Raw genomic sequence first — 23,802 nt, 5'->3', positions numbered from 1 at the left:
TCTGCCAATGCAGGAGACACAAGAGACGCGGATTTGATGCATAGGTTGGGAAGATTCCCCTGGGGTAGGAAATGCCAACCAACTCCAGTATTCTTGCCTGGGAAATCCCATGGATAGAGGAGCCTGACGGGCTACAGTCCATGGGATCACAGAGAGTGGGATGCAACCGAGCACTTGGGCACAAAGACATTATGCTAAGTGACATAAGCTGGTCATAAAAGGATAAATATTGTATGATTCCACTTATATGAGGTATCTATAGGAGTCAAAGTCATCGAAACAGAAAGTAAAATGGTATTCTCCAGAGTTAAGGGGAGGGAGGAATGAGCGTTATTGTTTGATGGGTACAGAGTTTCTGTTTTGCAAGATGAAAATATAAAGATTGGCTATACAACAATGTGAATATACCTAACACCACATCTGTATATCTATATATAACAAGCTGAAAAATGAGTGGGAGAGATTTGAAAAGAAAGAGAGAGAGTGTACATGCTGGGTATGGCTACTATTCAAAATATCCATCTCTAGTTATCCTCCTATTCCAGTTTTATTCTTTCTTTGAAGTTCCACCTTCAAATATCCTCTTTTAAAATCATCCTGTTTTAGGGGAAAGGTTGGGGGGAGTTTGGGATTAATATATACACACTAATATATATAAAGTAGATAATCAATAAGGACCTACTGTATAGCACAGGGAACTCTACTCAGTATTCTATAACAGCCTGTGTGGGGAAAGGATCTGAAGAAGAATGGTTATGTGTATACGCATAATTTAACCACTTTGCTGTACACTTGAAACTAAACAATGCTGTAAATCAACTACACTCCAATATAAAATAAAACTTAAAACTTTTAAAAAATAAATAAAATTTTAAAGTATCTTCTTTATTTAACACTTTAACCAGTACAAATTTGAAGAATTACTTGATTGCCAGCTCAAAGCAAGCAGGTGAAGACTGATGGGATACACAAAGGGATACTGATGGGATACAAAAGAAGAAAAAACTCAGCGCTAAATTGGTGTCTGGGAAGGTTCTGAAAATATCCTTGCCAGCTTCAGTTTTGATGAGACCGGCCCTGTTCCTAGGTCACCCATGAACAAGATGTTAAGTCAAATTACAAACTGATTTCCATAAAATTCGATACAGTGCATACTGACTCTTCTGCATATACCCAGTAACTCACCTATAATTCTCTGTAAATGGCAATATCATCTGTTCCCAGACCACAAAACATGGATTTATCCTCAATTTTTCCAACTCTAAACACTAGCTAGGGACTTCCCTGGCAGTCCAGTGGTCAGGACTCGGCACTTTCACCACAGCGCACACAGGTTCAATTCCTAGTCAGGGAACTAAACCCTACATGCTGCACAGCACAGATCAAAAAAAAAAAAACAAAACAAAAAAACCACTAACTAAACACCAAGCGCTGTCAATTCTCTTTTCTAAAAATCCATCAGTCCCATGACTTCTCTTCATCACCACCATCACTACCTTAGTTCAGGCTGCCCTGTTTCTTCCCTGAGTGACCAATTAATCTTCTGACTAGAATCCTGTTCCAGGTATCCAAATCCTCTTATCTCTCTCCTCCACTGGCAGAATTTCTCAAATTCATCAAATTATAGCAGCACCCTAATTAAAATTCTTCAGGATTCCCCCATTATCACTGAGATAAAATCCATACTTCTTAGTCTAGCAGACAGAGCCTTTAATAAATGTGATTATAAAATGGACCCTGCCTTTCTCTCCTTTTCTCTCCTTCTCTCTGCTCTATCAACAATGACCTACACACTTTCCTGAGTAAATCATCATCCTCTTTCCTCTGTATCATTTAAGCAGAGAGCTTCCTAGGTCTCAAAGGCCTTCTTTCCTATCACCTTCATTTCATTAACTCCAGTCTTCCTTCATAGAGGCACTCAGAAGCCGTCTCCTCTGGGAAGACCTTGCCCACCTCTAAGACGTCCAACCTGGACTCGTCCCTTTTCTGTTCTCTCATAACTACCTCATTCATCTCTCTCTCTCATTATGCTCATCACTCTGTCTTATGGTGTTTCATTTACTTAGACATCTTCCTGACTAGACATTAAGTTAGATGATGTTCTCAAACCATCTATTACTGTGACTGTTGTAGGTAATAGATGTAAACTATATTCCCAATGAGTTTACAAGACCATATCGCAGGAATAGTACATTGTGACAAGTAAGACTAATGAGTTACGTGGGCTGAAAGGTATTTAAAAACTGAAGAAGAAACACTTTACTGCATGTATACTAGACCTCAAAAGATTTTTTTTTTAATGAAGTCACTTTCTACCTAGACAAACACTAGGGGAAGAAAAAGAGAAGATGTGGAACACTGGCTCGAAGGATTCAGGTTCATCTCCCTATGATGTATGAGGGTGGTGATGTGTGTATTTAAGATGGTAAATAGCCCAAACAGGGAATAACTAATATATGAAGCAGCTAATTTATGGCATATATTAGCTATTCCCTATTTAAACAATTTTCTTAAAAAGCAGAAAATGAAGTGAAAGCTTTATTGGTTGCTGATAGAGTCAATGAGTTTTACACACTGAGGTTAAATCAGGGATTTTCATGTCTACATCCAATCTACCTACTCAATATTTGATATGTACATTTTGTAGTATTCACTGTTCTCTAAACTTCGTAACAAAACATTGTGATAAAATTGTTTCAAGAATACCAGTAAAATTCATTTTACTGTATAGTAGAAACTAATACAACATTGTTAAGCAGCTTTAGTCCAATGAAAATTAATTTAAAATATTAAATTGTTGCCAGGATGAAAATTAAGAATACCAGTAACGCATTGTATTTATGAAAACTGTGTGAATAAATATGTTACAACCATAACTCAAGATTCAAGAATTCTAACTCAAGATTTCTGTGTAAGATAGCCTCACTTCATATCAATTACCAGGAGCCTGAGTTGGTGAAAGGAACAGGGAAACTTTCTTTTAACACAATTGCACATGTTACCCAGCATGGAACATAAGGTAATACTGGAGAAGACTCATTCCACCACCTACGGTAGTCTTGACTACTATTATTCGTGGATCATCTCATTTCTTCAACTGCTTACCACCAGTCGGCTTTCTTCTTTGGGAGCCAGTCTCTCCAGGAGTTCACAAGCAAGCTGATAGCAGAGAATACTAGATTGACATAAATTACACTCAATTGCTTTTTCTTCCTTCTGGCAGGTGTGGGAGCCCCCCCAGGGGGCTTGGAAGACATTGTTTATAATGGAAATAATGTCCTTTGATAAGCTGTGCTCAAAACCCATTGTGATCCCATCATCTTGCAACTCCATCTGAAAGATATCAAAAAAAGGCCAAAAAAAAAAAAGAAGAAGGAGGAGTTTGATCCTTTTGTTCAATATTCTATTGGCACTCTAACTGGGGATAATTTTCACTAATTGCTGACAATATTAAATTATTTAAAGATAATACACCTTGCAGACCATGAATATACATTGCTTTCCATGGGCTCTCCTAAAAAGAATATATACACAATACAAAGTAATGGAAATTAAGTTTTAATTCATGTAAGACATTTAAAAGAGGGTTCTTTTTTAAACCCATCACTTTGTGAGATGTTAAACATTTAAAAAATGTTGCTCCTCACCCAATGTCCAGATCTTGGTTTCTAAATACCTTTATCCACTAAAGGAACCAGAACTCCTGGGAGAAATGGCTGATTCCAGGAAAAATGTAAAATGAGCCTGGAACATTTTAACATGCAAGACATTAAGGACGTGTTCACAGAATGATGGGTGTATGTCAAAAGAAGCCAATTTGAAGGGCCTCCCATTGGCCAAATTTGAGTCTCAAAATAAATAATTATAGTAATGGATTTTAGCTCACTGAACAAAATAAGAATTCATGAGTATACTTGGGTATAAGTAGATTAAACAAATAAATATCAATATATAAATAGGAGAGAGGGGGAACCTGCTTCTTCAGTAGAATTCCAGCTAATCAATTAGAAGAAATGATGGAATTGGAAAATTATCATTTGGTAACCATCATAATAAAAATTGATTCAGAAATAAGTCACCCATGGATGCTAAAACTAGGTGAAAGCCTGATGAGAAATGGGAAATCAGTCTTAAAGTAGCTCTCTCTAAGTTAGTACTAATTACAAAGGGGTAAGTAGTGACTTTGTAGTAGAGAAATCTGGCAGAAATCACTTTAACCAAGTTATTACCACCTGAAATGGGACATTATCATGTCATGTGCCTCCTGATATCAGACGCTGAAAACAACATAAAATCAAATCTGTAGCATGACTGGCAGAAGTGCTGAACCCAAACTGATTCATAAGGAAATGTCAAACTCGTGTTGAGAAATATTCTATAAAATAACTGGACTGTACTCTTCAGAAATGTCAAGAATATGACAGATAAAGGCTGAAGAACTGTCCTGAAATAAAGAAGACTAAAGGGCCAGGACAAATCATTGCAATGAATGACGCTAGATTAAGTCCTCAATCAAAAATCATTTTTTTCTTTTGCTATAAAGATGATATGATGATTATATCAATTTTAATGAATAATTTCTGTAAGCTTGATAATAGATAATAGTGTTATAACAATATTAATTTCCTGATTTTGACAACTGTATGCGGTTCTGTAAAAGAATGCCATTTTTTAGAAAATACACTCTAAAGGATTTAAGGATAAAGGGATATCCTGTGTGCAACTTACTTTCAAATGGTTCATTAAAAAATTCTATAATTAACACATACATATATAGGCTAAGAGAGAGAGAAGAGAAATAAATATGATCAGTGTTAACATTCAGAGAATTTGGGGGGGAAGTAATTGGGAATTTTTTGTACTATTCTTTCAACTTTTCTGCAAGTCTCAAATTATTTCAAAATAAAAAATTAAGAAGAAATGTTCCATGAACAAAGCCTTTTCTAAACTTCTCTGTTCAAATTAGCTTCAAAAATCAATTTACATTAAAATCAGCCCATCACTATGGAGTTATACCTTGCCCTTCCCCAAAACAGAATTACCCAGTTTGTTCACCAAGTTTTTTCAACAGAATCAATTCTAACAGTGCTAAAACTCATATCCACTCTCATATGTCAACATCATTGCAGATATTCAATGATTGCAAGTATTTTTCAGGCTCTTTAGAAAATCCCCACAGAAGTTTATGAAATGTCCTGAGTAATACTGCATCATTTCAGTAAGTGTGAAGATGCCCAACACAAAGAAAGAATCACTATACAGAGCTTCCCCTCATTCTTCACCTCTGAACTAAAGGAAGTTCATGCTTCAGCTACCTGCTTCAGGAGAAGATCAAACATGAGGATGAAACAATTTAGATTCATTTCATCATCTTCACAATCAAAGTCAATAGTCCTTCCTCCTTGGTGTCCAAAATTCTTGAAAGGACTACGAAATGGACTACGCACAGGACTCCGAAATGGACTCTGAAAAGGACTATGAAATGGACTCAGCATATTGTGCTGAACTCGTCGACCAGGATCAGAGGCAACACTCACCTAGAAAAAAGAAAATCAGCACATATAAGTGAGCTCACAGAAGCTCAAATGGCTGTACAAAATACTTGAGGATGCTGTGGAAGGTGTTTCCAGCTGTCACACGGATTTCCTTCCTTAGCCAATGGAATTACTACCTCCAAATCCCATGCATCTTCTCAAAACATAAAAATAAGAAATAAAATCATCCAAACTTTCTATTTGTCAGGTAAAGGACACATTATCACCCTGAAGAATGAAGGCAGCCTCTTTGCCATTATATTTTTCATCCCACCAACATGTCCAACTACATTGTCTGCATCTATCTAAAACCATAAACTAAACAATGACAACTTCCAGAGTAAAGCATTGCAAATCAATTTTAGAACCATTAGCACAGAATCTCAGATTGACTGGTAAAAGAAGAATGGTCTCTGACAATAATAATTATTACACTATCATGAGACAACAGTACATCAAGCCTATTGTACTAGTTATTTTTCATTTGCGAACCAACTCTTCCCCCACAAAAGGCCCTCACTGCCCTTTTCTGCCCTGTTCTATGCCCAAGGATGCCAAGAACTGAGCCTCTTCTGGCCCTCTTGCTGGACGGCTTCCAGATGATTCAGTCAATGAGAGGTACCAGCAGAAGACCTGAAGTTGGCAGAGAGAGAGGCAGGAGTATTTCTCTCCCCCGCCTGGCTCCTCTGATGCTACATTTCTGCAGTATCTCCATCCTCTCCAGTTCCTCTAGCCAGCCTTTCCCTATAACTTCAGCTGCCAAAAGGCCCAGGAACACTTGTTCCTTCAGCCATAGGTATATAAAGGCTTCCTAGTGAACTACTGCTGGCCTCTGGGTGTCTCACCGACCCTATTGCCCCCTTAACCTTTCCCATAACTCTATAGGCCAAGAATCCATAAAAGACTCTTTGTTAAACATCTGGGATAAATTCTGTAGCAGGACCCTGACTGACATACCTGTACATCAGTCTCAAGTCACATTTTCTCTCTTTAAAATCTCTCTAATAATCAGAAAGCTCCTTGAACACCATTTAAAGTAAAAAAAAAAGAGTATCCCATTAAGAATCAGAATACCTCGATCATGATAGTGTTATCTATGGCAAATCGCTTCAGTTCACAGAATCTCAGGTTAAGTAGTTGTAGAATGAGGATAATGAGTTCTTTCCAACTGCCTCACACAGGCCTCACACATCTTCACATGTGATGTCATTACATGTGAATACTTTACACAGTATAAAGTGTTAATCATGTACTGTAATATTAAAGGTAACCAAAGAAAGAAATAAAATATAAATATTGGGCAGCTGGTTCCTATGAGGTACATGAGCAAATAATGATTTTTTTAAAGCATTTTAAAAGCATGAATCCTATGAGTATGACGGTATTATAAAATATCATTGATTCTTGCCTGGAGAATCCCATGGACAGAGGAGCCTGACAGGCTACAGTCCAATAGGGTCACTAAGAGTGAGATACAACTGAAGCAACTTGGGTAGACACACACATAAATGTCACATATAGATGTAAATTCTCTGAATGGCTCTTGTGAGCATCATGACTTTCCTTGGTCATTGACTATTAGAGACTAAAACAACTTTTTAGAAATAAAAGTAAATTTAAATTTTTAAAAACTTGTAAAAATTTTTAAAAAGCACTAAATACAATCTATGATCCCAGGATTTTGTTATGTTCTCTAATCCTAGATAGCAGGTAGAATGACTGGAGGATTGTGGTATACAGCAGGGAAGATGTTTTGGAGAGGCTAGACAGGACTAGAAGCCCAGAACAGTCCTCACCCACCACCAGATGACAGTCAGCCTCTCCAAAGCTGATCATGGTCTTGTCAGTACAAGAGCAGAAACTTTATCAGGTCCTCCATAGAAAAGTTATCATAAACATCCAACAGCTTCCATATGCTTTAGACCAGACTATCCTGACTATCCAGACTATCCTGACAGAGGCACAAAGGGATCAGTAAGATGGGCTGTTAGTTAACAGTGACAGTATCACTCACGGTCACCACTAGCTGATCATTTTCTCCCAAAACACAGTAGAAAAAAACACACAAACAACAATATCCAAACTCCTCATTCCCAAAGTAAAGCACTGATCTGCCCAGCACCTGGAAAGAATTCTTCTTCACCAGAAAACCAAAAAAAAAAAAAAAAAAAAGGAGTAGTACCCCACAAGCTACTTTGTTCTGGTTTATCAAGGGGAGAGGTAGCTAACAGAGATGTGTAGGAGAAAAACTCAAAGGAAAATTAAAACTCAATAGCTGATTATAGAATATATCAAATATATCTTAGATCGATGTTTTCTGTTATTCAATGTGCTTAAAAGGTTAATAGAGTGGATGGGATAGGATGAAAAGGCATTTCCAGAGCAGTTTATGATGATGCCACTTTAAGGCCCACTATAATGGACAAGAGTTTTCAAAATCTTAACAAGTAAGACAAAGACAATTATGGCAATAATTACCCTTCGAGCTGCAAGGTTCCCTGCCAGTTCACTGACTCTTGATTTTCTTTGATTTGCCAGTTCTTTGACAGAATTAACTCCATCAGAAAACATACTGATTAATAGCTGAAGTGGAACCATGATGTCTAACTCCGATAATACCTGGGGAAAAAAAGGCATATGTCCCCCCAAAACATAAACTTTAAAACTCCAAAAAACTACATTTAACACTTTTTCCTAAAGTGACCTATTGAACATAAGGACATTAGCCTCACATATTCTATCTGCAGTTGTCCTCAATTTTATTCTATCTGCAGTTGTCCTCAATTTTTCATACTAAAAAATTCAAAGCTATCATCAAATATTCCGACTCCTCCACCCTCCACATTGGATAAATTGCCATGTTCTTTCTAACAAAACTTCTAACAAAGTATCTCCTGTCCCCTTCTTTCCATGTCATTCTTGTTGCCTTGGTTCATTGCTTTTCTCCTGAACTGGTATAATCTGCAACCAATCTACAATTAACAAACATACAGATTTACAGATTCTTTGCAGTAACTCTCTGCTGCCCTACCTGAGGAGCTAAAGTTCATAAGCTAAAAGCTATTGCCCAAAATGATCAAAAGTATGATTCACTTACATGAAGCCACAGTAAAGCTTGTTCCTGCACAGAGGAAGGGTATCCTGTGAACCGACAACTAATAAAGCCAAACATCTCTTCCATTGAAAAAGGTAGAGGGCAAAGCTCAATGTCAAACATTTTGCTAGAAAGCAAAGCAACAAAAGTAAATGATCAAAGGGCATATATTGGGGTTTACTGTTGTCTTCCCAACTATATCTTATTTGGGGAACCAAACATTTTAGATTAGTCTGAGTTCTGAACAGTTATTAGCATGTTTCATTTTATTGTAATAGCTTATGTCCTTAGAACAGATATGAATAATCCTTATGGTTGTTGATAACATTAGTGTTCATATTCACACTGCATTTAATAAAAGGAATTGCATTTTCTAAGAAACTAGAGTTGCTTCTCAGCATCTTAAAACATGTCCCTTTGTACTTTTCCAACTTTATCCAAATCATAATTATATTTGAAGATAAACAATGTTTTTATTATATACTTTATTTGTAAACAAACAATATCTATTTATTATCCCATCAGAACAAAATCCTTTCTGAACAATTACAGATCACCTTGGCACAATTTACAGCAATTATTGTTCAGTCGCTCAGTCATGTCCAATCCCATGGGGTCGCCGAATCAGACGCAACTGAGCGACTGAATAACAATAAAAACAACAAAAGCTTCTATTTGAACATTCAAATTTCTCAGTAGGCTTGTAAAAATTCTATAAGGTTATATAAAACGCTTAGCACAGTGCCTGGCACACAGTACATGCTTCATAAATGCTAGATATCATTATAATTACAGTGACTTCATTAAACTACTTACCCACCTTAATACTTCCCTGAATTCTTTTAACTGATTATCTGGGACTTCTGTTCTGATGGCTTCCAGCCACTCCGGCATGATGCATTCCCACACGGACTGACTGATCACATTGTAGGGGATCAGGCAGAGGATTCGGTTGAGACCTTCCTTCAGCTGAGTCACTGTGCTACAGGATTTATCCCAGTATCCACCAACCTGATGGGATTTCCACAGCCACAGGGGAAAAGAACAAAATGCACTCGTTACATTTATACCCAAGGAAATACTGAATGAAATGGGTACAGAGAAAGACCACAATCCATTACCTCTGAAACCTGTGCCAAGTATATTGAGTGAGGTTTGTGAAAAAACTACAAACCACCAGGATCCCTTAGTTTCCAAAAAGAAAACAGTTGCAAATAGATCCAAACACTGACCAGAGACTGAACTTGAACTATTTTACTGCAGATTTTCCAAATCGTATGTGCATTAAAATTCCAAAAATTTATTCCTAGAACAATGAAGCTTTATTTCTAAGGTGTGACAAATCCCCTGCAAATATGTGCAGTTATACCTGCATTTCAAAGGAACATAGATTTCTACTACTGTACACTTTGTACTGGAGACTTTTCTTCATGGAAAATGAAGTAGCAGAGAGTACTCTTTTTTTCCTACACTGCATATTCTGTCACAGTTTTTTTCCTAAGAATGTTCTAAAGCTGGTTGAATCCATGAGTTTTTAAAAAATGGTATTTTTTTTAACTAATTAAGATAGGATATTAATTTTCTAAGGCATAAAATCTTAAAATCACAACTTGAGGTTCTGTTTGTAATTCTGATTTTAGATAAATATATATTACTATTACATGTATCAAAGTAACAAAGGGTTGACTGGTCCTAGATCTTTACCATGTAACACAAATTTGGGGGGAAACTTCATTATTTTTCCCTTGCAGTTTTATTTCCCTTGAGTTATGATTGACATACAGCAGTGTATAAGTTTAAAGTCTGTAACATACTGATTTGACTTACATACATCATGAAACAATTACTACAGTAGATATAGTGAACTTCCGTCCCTGGAGGAAGGCATGGCAACCCACTCCAGTATTCTTGGCTGGAGAATCCCCATGAACAGAGGAGCCTGGCAGGCTACAGTCCATGGGGTCACAAAGAATTGGACATGACTGAGTGATTAAGTACATCATCCCATGTAGATACAAAATAAAAGAAATAGAAAGGTATTTTTCCCTTGTGATGAGAACTCTTAAAATGTACTCTCTTAACTTTGACATAAACAGCAATGTTAATTATATTTATCATGCTTTTACATTATATCCTGGTATTATAACTGAAATTTTGTACCTTTTGACTGCCTTTATCTAATTCCCCTTTCCACCACCCCCACCTCTGGTAACCATAAATATGATCTCTTTTTCCATGAGTTGGTTTGTTCCTTTTTGAAGGATGATTGACCAATAGCACCATGTTAGTTCCTGTTATACAACTTCAGTTCAGTTCAGTCGCTGAGTCATGTCCGACTCTTTGCGATCCCTTGAATTGCAGCATGCAAGGCCTCCCTGTCCATCACCAACTCCCAGAGCCCACCCAAACTCATGTCCATTGAGTCAGTGATGCCATCCAACCATCTCATCCTCCGTCGTCCCCTTCCCCTCCTGCCCTCCATCTTTCCATAGTGATTTGATATTTCTATACATTTCAAAATGATCGCCACAATAAATCTAGTTATCATGTCACCATATAAAGATATTACTTAGTTACTGACTTTATTCCCCCTACACTGTACATTTCATATCTGTGATTCATTTATTTTGCAACTGGAAGTTTATGCCTCTTAAACTTCTCACCTATTTCTCTCTTCTCCCAAACCTCCTCCCCTCTGGGAAACACCGTTTCTTCTTTGTATCTACAACTCTGTCTCTGTTTTGTTATGTTTATTCATTTGTTTTTTTAGGCTCCACATATAAGTGAAATCATTCAGTATTTGTCTTTCTTTGACTTATTTCAGTTAGCATAATGCTCTGTAGGCTTATCCATGTTGTCATAAAGGCAACATTCTTTTTCATTCTTTTTTATGGTTGAGCAATATTCCATCACATATGTACCACATTTTTATACATTCATCTATCCATGGACACTTAGGTTGCTTCCAGGTCTTGTATATTGTAAATAATGCTGCAATTAATATAGGGGTGCATATATCTATTCTAATTAGTGTTTTTGCTTTCTTTGGGCAAAATGGCCAACAGTGGAGTTGCTGAATCATATGATAGTTCTGTTTTTAAGTTTTTTGAGGAATCTCCATACTGTTTTCCATAGCAGATGCATCACATTCCCATAGACAGGGCACAAAAGTTTCCTTTTCTCCGCACCCTCATCAGTGCTTGCTATTCGTCATCTTTTTGGTAACAGCCATTCTGACAGGTATAAGGTGATATCTCATTGTACTTTTGATTTGCACTTCCCTGAGTACATCATGAGAAACGCTGGGCTGGAAGAAACACAAGCTGGAATCAAGATTGCCGGGAGAAATATCAATAACCTCAGATATGCAGATGACACCACCCTTATGGCAGAAAGTGAAGAGGAACTCAAAAGCCTCTTGATGAAAGTGAAAGTGGAGACTGAAAAAGTTGGCTTAAAGCTCAACATTCAGAAAACGAAGATCATGGCATCCGGTCCCATCACTTCATGGGAAATAGATGGGGAAACAGTGGAAACAGTGTCAGACTTTATTTTGGGGGACCCCAAAATCACTGCAGATGGTGACTGCAGCCATGAAATTAAAAGACGCTTACTCCTTGGAAGGAAAGTTATGACCAACCTAGATAGCATATTGAAAAGCAGAGACATTACTTTGCCAACAAAGGTCCATCTAGTCAAGGCTATGGTTTTTCCTGTGGTCATGTATGGATGTGAGAGTTGGACTGTGAAGAAGGCTGAGCGCTGAAGAATTGATGCTTTTGAACTGTGGTGTTGGAGAAGACTCTTGAGAGTCCCTTGGACTGCAAGGAGATCCAGCCAGTCCATTCTGAAGTAGATCAGCCCTGGGATTTCTTTGGAAGGAAAGATGCTAAAGCTGAAACTCCAGTACTTTGGCCACCTCATGTGAAGAGTTGACTCATTGGAAAAGACTCTGATGCTGGGAGGGATTGGGGGCAGGAGGAGAAGGGGACGACAGAGGATGAGATGGCTGGATGGCATCACTGACTTGATGGATGTGAGTCTGAGTGAACTCCGGGAGTTGGTGATGAACAGGGAGGCCTGGCATGCTGCGATTCATGGGGTCTCAAAGAGTCGGACATGACTGAGCGACTGAACTGAACTGAACTGATCATTAGTGATCTTGAGCATCTTTCCTGTGTCTGCTGGCCATTTGTATGTCTTCTTTGAAAAAATGTCTATTCAAGTTCTCTGGTTAATTTTAATTAGATTTTCTTATGTTGAGTTGTATGAGTTCTTTGTATATTTTGGATATTAACCCTCTATCAGATATATCATTTACAAATATCTCCTCCCATTCAGTATGTGGCCTCTTACTTTTGCAAAAGTTTCCTTTGCTGTGCAAAAGCTTTTTAGCTTGATGTAGCCCCATGTGCTTATTTTTGCTTTTGTTTCCCTTGCTTACAGGGACATATCTAAAAATTAGTATTAAGACTGATATCAAAGAGCATACTACCTATGATTTCTTTTAGACATTTTATGGTTTCAGCTTTTACATTTAAGTCTTTAATCCGTTGTGAATTTATCTTTGTATATAGTATGAAAAAGTAGTCCAATTTGATGCTTTTGCAAGTACCTGCCCAGTGTTCCCAATATCATTTATTGAACAGGCTGTCTCTTCCCCACTGTATATTCTTGCCTCCTTGGTCATAGATTAATTGTCCCAAAACTATCTTACTTTAAATGAATTCAGTTTTCAGTATTTAATTTTCATATCTAGAATTCCACATCATTAAAACAAATCAATTCCATTTAAATTTCAAATATCTATTTAGCATCATATTGGCCAACATCCTAGATGACCGACTAGATATTTTCAGGAAGTGACTCCGTTTCTGAGATTGTTGTTGTTGTTAGGTATCTAGACTCAGAAGAGCTAACACTGATAATGCTGAGATTGTTGGATGCATCATTCCTGAGGTCCCTTTGGCTGTTTAATTTATGCTTAAGTCATACAAAGGCCTTTTGATTTTGAATCACATTTTGAAACAGATATACCTATGAAGATCCTAAGTTGTCAGTGACCAGACAATGGATCCTTTGATTTGGAAAACTTTTTATAATTAAGAAGATTTTAGAGAGCTCTCACCCTAAATAAATGTTCTCTTATCAACTATGGGAGGACCAATCTGACAGAAGCACACACACACAAAAAGTCACAGCTAGCTAAAAGACTCCTTTAACATAATTCAAGAATAGAAATCAGATTTAGAAAGAAAATTAAAACCCACACCCACCATAAATCCCCCTCTACCATGTCCCTCCTACAAATGACCCAGTTGGAGCTTGACATTCAGAGCCTGGTAGGAGATGTTATAAAGGCCTTCCCTCAGAAGTTTAATTGGCTAAAATAGAACAATCTACTCAGGGGAATACAGTCTAAAACCTTTGTCACACAATTTATAAAAACTATTACAAAGGCACACAGCTCTAAATTTGCAAATCTCAGTTCATAGGAGGCTTTTCCAATTAAGCTGAAAATCTTGTCTCTGATATAAAAGAAATTAATTCAAAGTAACGGGGTTGGGTGGGCAGGCCAGCTCCTTAATGTTATTATTGAGGCTGTCATCTAATGCTTTGAAGAATGAAAAATAAATGGCCTTGCCTTATTGAGTATTTTAAAAAAAAACATAACTGTGATTCTAGAAGAATCCCAAAGCTCATCTATCTTTCTTACCAGTCCCAAAGCCTCCCCTATTCATCTCAAGATGCTTACAGATATTATAAAAAGTCAGAACGAGGAAAAGGGACTGTCCTGCCCTTAAGAAGAAACACTTAAATAGTAATTGCCTTAGGCCTCAGTTTCTTCAGACAAGCTCCTCTGAGCCCTCTTCTCAACTGAGGCCTCAACTTGGACCTGTTAAAAATTTCAGATTCTCAACATGAGTAATTTTTCCCCCTCCCATAAATCTCCTCCCTCAAAATACATGTAAAATCTCAGTGCTCCCAAAAGAATCTGTTTGTCCCATCCAAAACCTTTTAATAGACAAACATGTCCTTGAAATGTCCTTAGATTGTTATTTTACAAACTTGCATCTTTTCTCTCCCTCTCTGAGACTTAAACCTTCTCCCATTCAGCACTATCTTCTCAAGGATCTGAGAATCATCTCTATAAATGCAAACATTCAAGGACATGAATGTGGCTCTCAGCCCAAGAGATGCCTTGCTTTAACTTGTACTATTGCCTCTTGTCATAAAATAGGAAAAATTTGTTTCTCCTCCTGATATGCATCAATTAACACTCCTCTTGCTGCTGCTGCTGCTGCTGCTGCTGCTGCTGCTGCTGCTAAGTCGCCTCAGTCGTGTCCGACTCTGTGTGACCCCATAGACGGCAGCCCACCAGGCTCCCCCATCCCTGGGATTCTCCAGGCAAGAACACTGGAGTGGGTTGCCATTTCCTTTTCCAGTGCATGAAAGTGAAAAGCAAAAGTGAAGTCGCTCAGTCATGTCTGACTCTTAGCGATCCCATGGACTGCAGCCTACCAGGCTCCTCCATCCATGGGATTTTACAGGCAAGAGTACTGGAGTGGGGTGCCATTGCCTTCTCCATTCAGGAAAACTAACAGCTTATAAAATTAAATATTCCTAAAACCCTATGTTAGCAGGAAGAAGTTATAGAAGACGGACTTTTCCCCCTAATGCCATAGATATGAAATGATGTTGGACAAGTGGGGATTTGTAAGCAGCTTTTTGGCCCTTTCCTGTTTGCTTATTTGTTTTATGAATGAGATCACGCAGCAGTTTAACATAATTCCTGGCCTAATGCTTTCCTGAAGATACATCGTGCTTTGCCTAACCTGTTGATTCTTTTCCCAGATTAAAAGAAGTAAGAATGAAGAGTTAAGTAGTTAAAAAATGACTAGCTTTCTACTGCCAGCAGCCCCCAAGGCAGATCCTGCAGGCAGATCACATAAGCAATATACCATCTGAAGAGAAAGTCAGCCAGTCAGCACCCAATGGAGAATGATGCAGAACCCAACCTCCTGCCTTGATCATTCACTGAGATTCTCTCCCCTTTTTCCCTTTAAAAACTGTCATGGCTGGTCCCACCTAACACGTCGGAACAGCCATCATCCAAAGTCTACAAATAACAAGTGCTGGAGTGGGTGTGAAGAAAAGGGAACCCTCCTACACTGCTGGGGGGAATGTAAGATGGTTCAACCACTGTGGAAAACAGTATGGAGGTTTTTCAAAAACCTAAAAATAAAATTACCATATGGTCCAGCAATCCTATTCCTGGACATATACTCAGACAAAACTGTAATTCAAGAAGATATATGCACCCCTATATTCACAACAGCACTACTCACAATAGTCAAAACATGAAAACAACCAAACATTCATCAATAGGTGATAAAGAAGATGTGGTACATATATACAAAGGAATACTGGTGGTGGTGGTTTACTTGCTAAGTCGTGTCCAACTCTGCCAGGCTCCTCTGTCCATGGGATTTCCCAGGCAACAGTACTGGAGTGGGTTGCCATTTCATTCTCCAGGCGATCTTTCAGACCCAGGGATTGAATCAGGGTCTCCTGCATTGCAGGAAGATTCTTTACCGACTGAGTCACCGGGGAAGCCCACAGTGGAATACTAATCAGCCATAAAAAGGAAATAAGACCATTTGCAGCAACATGGATGCAACTACAGATTCTCATGCTAAGTGAAGTAAATCAGAAAGTGAAAGACAAACGCCATATGACATCACACGTCTGAAATCTCAAATGTGGAAATATGGCACAAATGACCCTACCTACAAATCCGAAATGGACTCACAGATATAGAGAACAGGCTTGTGGTTGCCAGGGAGAGGGAGGTGGGGAAGAGAAGGACAGGGGGTTTGGGAATAGTAGATGTAAAGTACTGTATACAGGGTGGAAAAACCACAAGGTCCTAGTCTATGACACAGGGAACTATATTCAATATCTTATAATAAGCCATAATGGAAAAGAATATGAAAAAAAGAATGTTCACATGTATATAACTGAGTCACTTTGCTGTAGAGCAGAGATTGGCATGACATTATAAATCAACTATACTTCAATTAAAAAATTAAATTTAAAAAACTGTCATGCCTGAGCAGAATCTTCTAATTTGGTATTGGGAAATGAATTTGCTTTCTCCCCAGACTGCTGGCTTTTCTGATTAAAGCAGCTTTTCCTTTCCACCAACACTTGCCTCTCTAGTGTTGGTTTTTAAATGAAAGAAGAATGGAACTGGAGGAATCAACCAGCCTGACTTCAGGCTCTACTACAAAGCTACAATCATCAAGACAGTATGGTACTGGCACAAAGACAGAAATATAGATCAATGGAACAAAATAGAAAGCCCAGAGATAAATCCACACACCTATGGACACCTTTTCTTCGACAAATGAGGCAAGAACATACAATGGAGAAAAGACAATCTCTTTAACAATTGGTGCTGGGAAAACTGGTCAACCACTTGTAAGAGAATGAAACTAGAACACTTTCTAACACCACACACAAAAATAAACTCAAATGGATTAAAGATCTAAATGTAAGACCAGAAACTATAAAACTCCTAGAGGAGAACATAGGCAAAACACTCTCCGACATACACCACAGCAGGATCCTCTATGATCCACCTCCCAGAATATTGGAAATAAAAGTGAAAATAAACAAATGGGACCTAATTAAACTTAAAAGCTTCTGCACATCAAAGGAAACTATTAGCAAGGTGAAAAGGCAGCCTTCAGAATGGGAGAAAATAATAGCAAATGAAGCAACTGACAAAGAACTAGTCTCAAAAATATATAAGCAACTCCTGCAGCTCAATTCCAGAAAAATAAATGACCCAATCAAAAAATGGGCCAAAGAACTAAATAGACATTTCTCCAAAGAAGACATACAGATGGCTAACAAACACATGAAAAGATGCTCAACATCACTCATTATCAGAGAAATGCAAATCAAAACCACAATGAGGTACCATTTCACACCAGTCAGAATGGCTGCTATCCAAAAGTCTACAAGCAATAAATGCTGGAGAGGGTGTGGAGAAAAGGGAACCCTCTTACACTGTTGGTGGGAATGCAAACTAGTACAGCCACTATGGAGAACAGTGTGGAGATTCCTTAAAAAACTGGAAATAGAACTGCCTTATGATCCAGCAATCCCACTGCTGGGCATACACACTGAGGAAACCAGAAGGGAAAGAGACACATGTATTCCAATGTTCATCGCAGCATTGTTTATAATAGCCAGGACATGGAAACAACCTAGATGTCCATCAGCAGATAAATGGATAAGAAAGCTGTGGTACATATACACAATGGAGTACTACTCAGCCATTAAAAAGAATAATTTGAATCAGTTCTAATGAGGTGGATGAAACTGGAACCTGTTATACAGAGTGACGTAAGCCAGAAAGAAAAACACCAATACAGTATACTAACGCATATATACGGAATTTAGAAAGATGGTAACGATAACCCTGTATGCGAGACAGCAAAAGAGACACTGATGTATAGAACAGTCTTTTGGACTCTGTGGGAGAGGGCCAGGGTGGGATGATTTGGGAGAATGGCATTGAAACATGTATAATATCATATGTGAAACGAATCGCGAGACCAGGCTTGATGCGTGATACAGGTTGTTGGTGCACTGAGATGACCCAGAGGGATGGTACAGGGAGGGAGGTGGGAGAGGGGTTCAGGATGGGGAACACGTGTACACCCGTGGTGGATTCATGTTGATGTATGGCAAAACCAATACAATATTGTAAAGTACTTAACCTCCAATTAAAATAAATAAATTTATATTAAAAAAAAATAAATGGCGATCTGCCAAATCTGAATTCTGTAACAGTTTGTGTAAATCTTTGATAAATAAGACTATTTTAATACTGTTGGTTTGATAAAAACAGCTGCATCTTCTGAGTTACCAGCACTGAGTATGATATGAACACAGTTTTTATTCTATATGGGTTTACTAGTCAAATAAGGGAATATTATATTTACTTTTTATGTTTAAATTACTTTATATGTTTAAATTATAAGATGGATTTCATTTTCATCAAATTAAATTACTATGACAAGCTTTATTTCAACAGTAATTGTGTTTTATGACATATCTTCTTAGAAGTAGTTTCCAAAATCTTTTTCATAACCTGAAATTAAATTTATATTAAGTTACATGAGTGATATTCATTGAATATCCAGATCATTTCTACATAAGTTTAATTTTATCTACTTTTGGCTTCTTATTTTTACAGAGATGCTAAAATTATTTGGATCTGCTAATAAATATGTTCATTTTGCCATGCTGAGAAATTACACTATGAAGAAGCATATCCAGTAGAAGTTATGATAGAAGTTATCAGCACTGAGTATAATAGTATAATCATAAAAATATACTAGTATAAAACAAAAATAGAATAATCATAAACTTTGCTACAAAATGCTGGTATGTGACGAGCAATTCACAATTGTTTACCTCCTGGTCTTTGAAAAACAGAGATCATTAAGTGTTGAAAATTATAATCAATATATAAATGAAACTTCTAGAAATAATAAGGATGAAGAAAAAAACCTCTGTATGCAGAATATTCGAGGAATGTAGGATGTGTTTTTTGTCAAGGAAAGAAAGAGTAATTCTGTCCTAAAGTAGTTGTTTAGAGATTGTATAAAGGTTATCCTGGTGAGAAAGAGGAAAGTGAAGGGCAGAAATATGACTGAAAATAGAAAATTGTATAGGATCTGTTGGAGGCAGGGAGGGGGGAGATGGGCACACATCTTCATCATGTCCTCAATTATTTAGGAGAACCAAGTCTTTTCAATGTTAAAAAAGCTAATTTTTAAAATTATCACATTAGATTCTATATTTATTTTTGAAATTTGAATTGCCATTTTGGTTGAATGGATAACTAAGTATTATTTCATAGCAACGTATCAACCTGATTAATTGAGTATCCAAACCTTTTGATTTTTTGACAGCTTTAGATATTTTGCTTTCCAAAATCAAATCCTAAATAAAATCTTGATCTCAAATTGACTTTGAGGCTTCTGAGGTAGCTTTCAGAAAATCTCAAAGGATTCTTCACTCCTAGTAGAAAGAGATGTTAAACTAATTAGGTCTGTTTGATAGGTTGAACTACATGAAAAGCATTGGCAAATAAGAAGAGATGCTTAACCCTCTCTAGTTTATATCTATATAGGTAAATATTTTTAACATAAATATTTCAGAAATTATATGCAATTTGTAAAAATTATATGCCCTTTGTGTTCATGATTATATTTTTATGCTGCTTTGCCTGATAGTAGACAATAATGGAATAATTTTAACATCATAATTCCAGTTACTCTCATCAGATCTTTAATCACAGCATTTTACTTTTTTAATTAATTTTTATTAGAGTATAGTTGATTTAAAATGTTGTATTAGTTTCTGCTGTATAGCAAAGGGAATCAATTATACACATGCACTGTGCTAAGTCGTTTCTAACTCTTTGCAACCCTGTTGACCACAGCCTGCCAGACTCCTCTGTCCAAGGGATTCTCCAGGCAAGAATACTGGAGTGGGTTGCCATTTCCTCTTCCAGGGGATCTTCCTGATGCAGGGATCGAACCTGGGTCTCCTGCATTGCTGGCAGATTCTTTACCATCTGAGCCACTAGGGAAGCCCTACTCCAGTATTCTTGTCTGGAGAATCCCATGGACAAAGGAACCTGGGTGGCTACAGTCCTGGCATCACACAGAGTCGAACATGACTGAAGAGACTTAGCATGCATGCATAGTTATTTACACAAGCTTAATAAAAATCTGTTCTCCTTGTAACTGGACATAATAGGAAAAACTGGTTATGCTATCAAGGCTTTGACTAAAATGTCATACTCGAGAAAGATAGGCAAAGAATCAAATATGACCAGACAGCTTTAAAGAACTGTGGTGGACATTATGAAGCCCATGCTTATAAAGCCCTCTTGGAAAAACCAGCCTGCTACTTGACTTTTGATGTCCCCAGTCTATAAGCAAATAAGAAAAGTCACTTCCTGACAGACCCAGAAACCTTAGAGCATTCAAGGGATCTCAAAAAGAAAAATTCACCCAAATCTACAAATACTGCAGATAAATATGACAAATTCTTGGTTTGGCTTCCCAGCATGGAAAGGCCTTTAAATGTCCAATCTGAGATTCTAGAAAAAACTTGCAGCAAAACAAACTCTTGAAGGCCCATGTGGTCAAATACCACTTTCGTTGTATGTAAATAATCAGGCCAAATTTAATGAGACTAGACTTACTTTGTGAACAGAATATCTTACTTTTAATTATCTTTGGTCAAAACTGGAAAATTCAGAAATTGTTTCAACAGAAAACTATACTCACACTTGAGGGTTATCAGATCTAGTCCTGTTCACTGAGCTGTTTTTCACCTCTTTATAAACTGGATCCTGCTGTCTTGCACACTTTGTGAGTAATTAATGTTCCCAATTGTTTTGCCTACCTTTCTGACTTGGTGTCACTGAGAACTAAAACCTGCCTGCCCAGATCCTTACTGAGACTCTAGGCAGTCTTGTCCCAAAGCCCAGCAAGCTAAAGCAGGCAACTTGATATAAACTTCAAAAGACTTCTTGCTTCAGCAGTTTAGGCCACTTGGGACGTTCACCAAACACCCACATCTTCCAGGCTCTGCTTCAGAAAATAACCATGAGTGACACTGATGAATTCATCATCATCTGGAGATGCTTCAAGCCCAGCATCTAGAAATCTTCACTGTTTTCCTTAGGCCGTAGAAACTAGGTTTATAGTCTACTCTAACCACTAATCTTTGTTTTCTATTTCCTTATTCCAATTTATGTTATTTTCCTCTTTCGTGTATCTCTTACCTAGCAGTTCCTAACCCAAATCTTCTCTCCAAGTCAATCAACCTAGATTCCTTTTTGTGCGAAACTTCTAAGGAAGTTACAGATGGGAGAAATGTGGGGAGGCACTCAGACCCCCAGAGTTGGTATAAAGAGTATATTAAATGGAAACATTTGCACTAAAGAAGACGCAGAGAGAAATCTCATCTGAACTTCCTTTATGTGACTAAACTGGAGCCTCCAGAAAATATGGCTTCTATTAAGCCCCTCCAAAAGGAGTTCTTGTGAATTCAGCTGTCTTGGAGAAAGGCTGCCCATTTCCATTAGCATCAAAACACCCAAAAGAACTTTCCCTATCTTCCCATTCAAGCCTCCTCACAAATGCTCCTCACACTCTAGAAGTTTGGCATATAAACTTTTTATCTCTGGTTATTGAAAAAAGTTTCCCATCAATGAGTACTTCTGTGTGTAAATGTAAATAAACTTTGTCTCTCCTCTTGTTAATAACAAGTCAGTTCTGTCAATTAATCGTGTCTGATTCTTTGTGACCCCATGGACTGCAGCATCCCAGGCTTCCCTATCCATTACCAACTCCCAAAGCTTGCTCAAACTCATATCCATCAAGTTAATGATGCCATCCAAGCATCTTATCCTCTGTCGTCCCCTTCTCCCCCTACCTTCAATCTTTCCCAGTATTGGTGTATTTTCCAATGAGTCAGTTCCTCACATTCAGATGGCCAAAGTGCAGCTTCAGCTTCAGCATCAGTCCTTCCAGTGAATATTCAGGACTGATTTCCTTTATGATTGACTGGTTTGATCTCCTTGCAGTCCAATGGACTCTCGAGAGTCTTCTCCAACACCACAGTTGAAAAGCATCAGTTCTTTGGCACTCAGCTTTCCTTACACTTCAACTCTCACATCCATACACGACCACTGGAAAAACCATAGCTGTGACTAGATGGACCTTTGTTGGCAAAGTAGTGTCTCTGCTTTTTAATATGCTGTCTAGGTTTTTCATAGCTTTTATTCCAAGGAGCAAGTGTCTTTTAATGTCATGGCTGCACTACCATCTGCAGTGATTTTGGAGCCCAAGAAAATAAAGTCTGTTACCATTTCCATTGTTTCCCAATCTATTTGCCATGAAGTGATGGGGCCAGATGCCACGATCTTAGTTTATTGAATGTTGATTTTTAAGCCAGCTTTTTCACTTCCCTCTTTCACTTTCATCGAGAGGCTCTTCAGTCCTCTTCACTTTCTACCATAAAGGTGGTGTCATTTGCATATCTGATATTATTGATATTTCTCCTGGCAATCTTGATTCCAGCTTGTGCTTCATCCAGTCTAGCATTTCACATGATGTACTCTGCATATAAGTTAAATAAACAGGGTGACAACACACAGCTTTGACTTACTCCTTTCCCAATTTGGAACCAGTCTGTTGTTCCACGTCTAGTTCTAACTGTTGCTTTTTGACCAGCATACAGATTTCTCAGGAGGCAGGTAAGGTGGTCTGGTATTCCCATCTCTTTAAGAATTTTCCATAGTTTGTTGTGATCCACATAGTCAAAGGCTTTGGCATAGTCAATGAAGAAGTAGATGTTTTTCTGGAACTCTCTTGCTTTTTGTATGATCCAGTGGATGTTGGCAATTTGATCTCTGGTTCCTCTGCCTTTTCTAAATCCAGTTTGAACATCTGGAAATTCTTGTTAACATGTCTCTTGACAATTACATGCAGGCTCCCAACTGCTGGAGCCAAGTTGGAAGAGGAAAAGTTTTCCTCCCAATATAATCATTTCCTCTTATTTTTCAGAATTCGTGGGGTTCCAGGCAAGAATACTGGAGTGGGTTGCCATTTCCTTCTTCAGGCAATTTTCCTGACCCAGGGATCAAACCCGTGTCTGCTGCACTGGCAGGCATTCTTTACCACTAGCGCCGCCTGGGAAGCTCTTTTCAGAATCATATCACACTAATTCTTTACTATTCCAAAAGAAACAATAATTGAAAACATATCAACACAGTCAAAGAATGCCAGGAAATGGGGAATTTCCATTATGCAAAAATCTGATTTTATACATAAGTCAGTAGGTGGCACCAAAGAAGAAAGTGTATCTTGATAAATGCACAGAATGCTCTGACTCCTGGAAATCTAATAAAACCTACTCTCTAGAAGGTATGTATTATGTTTTCTTCTTAAAATTCTTATTTAAACTGAAAACTGCCTCAAAATTTCATTGAAAGCAAACCCAAAAGTCACAAATAAAAATAAAACTTAGAAAATACCTTGAAATAAATTTCATGTATTACTGGCAGAAACT

The 23,802-nt window shown here is 37.7% G+C and overlaps 1 protein-coding gene across 12 annotated transcripts in view; it reads right to left on the bottom strand.

Annotated features, from left to right (window-relative positions):
- Nucleotides 1–23,802, bottom strand: part of UNC79 (unc-79 homolog, NALCN channel complex subunit) — a 288,494-nt gene that overhangs the window by 131,347 nt on the left and 133,345 nt on the right. For 11 of the 12 annotated variants that reach the window (XM_070775592.1, XM_070775586.1, XM_070775587.1 and 8 more), the window contains 5 exons: nucleotides 9,449–9,639; nucleotides 8,632–8,755; nucleotides 8,013–8,153; nucleotides 5,316–5,537; nucleotides 3,106–3,333 (listed from right to left, as the gene is read on the bottom strand). In XM_070775592.1, the coding sequence (XP_070631693.1) occupies nucleotides 3,106–3,333; nucleotides 5,316–5,537; nucleotides 8,013–8,153; nucleotides 8,632–8,755; nucleotides 9,449–9,639 (906 nt within the window). The remainder of the gene's footprint in view (nucleotides 1–3,105; nucleotides 3,334–5,315; nucleotides 5,538–8,012; nucleotides 8,154–8,631; nucleotides 8,756–9,448; nucleotides 9,640–23,802) is intronic. The other variant, XM_070775594.1, reaches the window with a different exon arrangement.

This window comes from Bos indicus, chromosome 21 (genome assembly GCF_029378745.1).
Source record: "Bos indicus isolate NIAB-ARS_2022 breed Sahiwal x Tharparkar chromosome 21, NIAB-ARS_B.indTharparkar_mat_pri_1.0, whole genome shotgun sequence".
NCBI classification, from domain to species: Eukaryota; Metazoa; Chordata; class Mammalia; order Artiodactyla; family Bovidae; genus Bos; species Bos indicus.
Note: the sequence above shows the minus strand (reverse complement) of the source record. Positions and strands in the feature narration are given on the sequence as shown.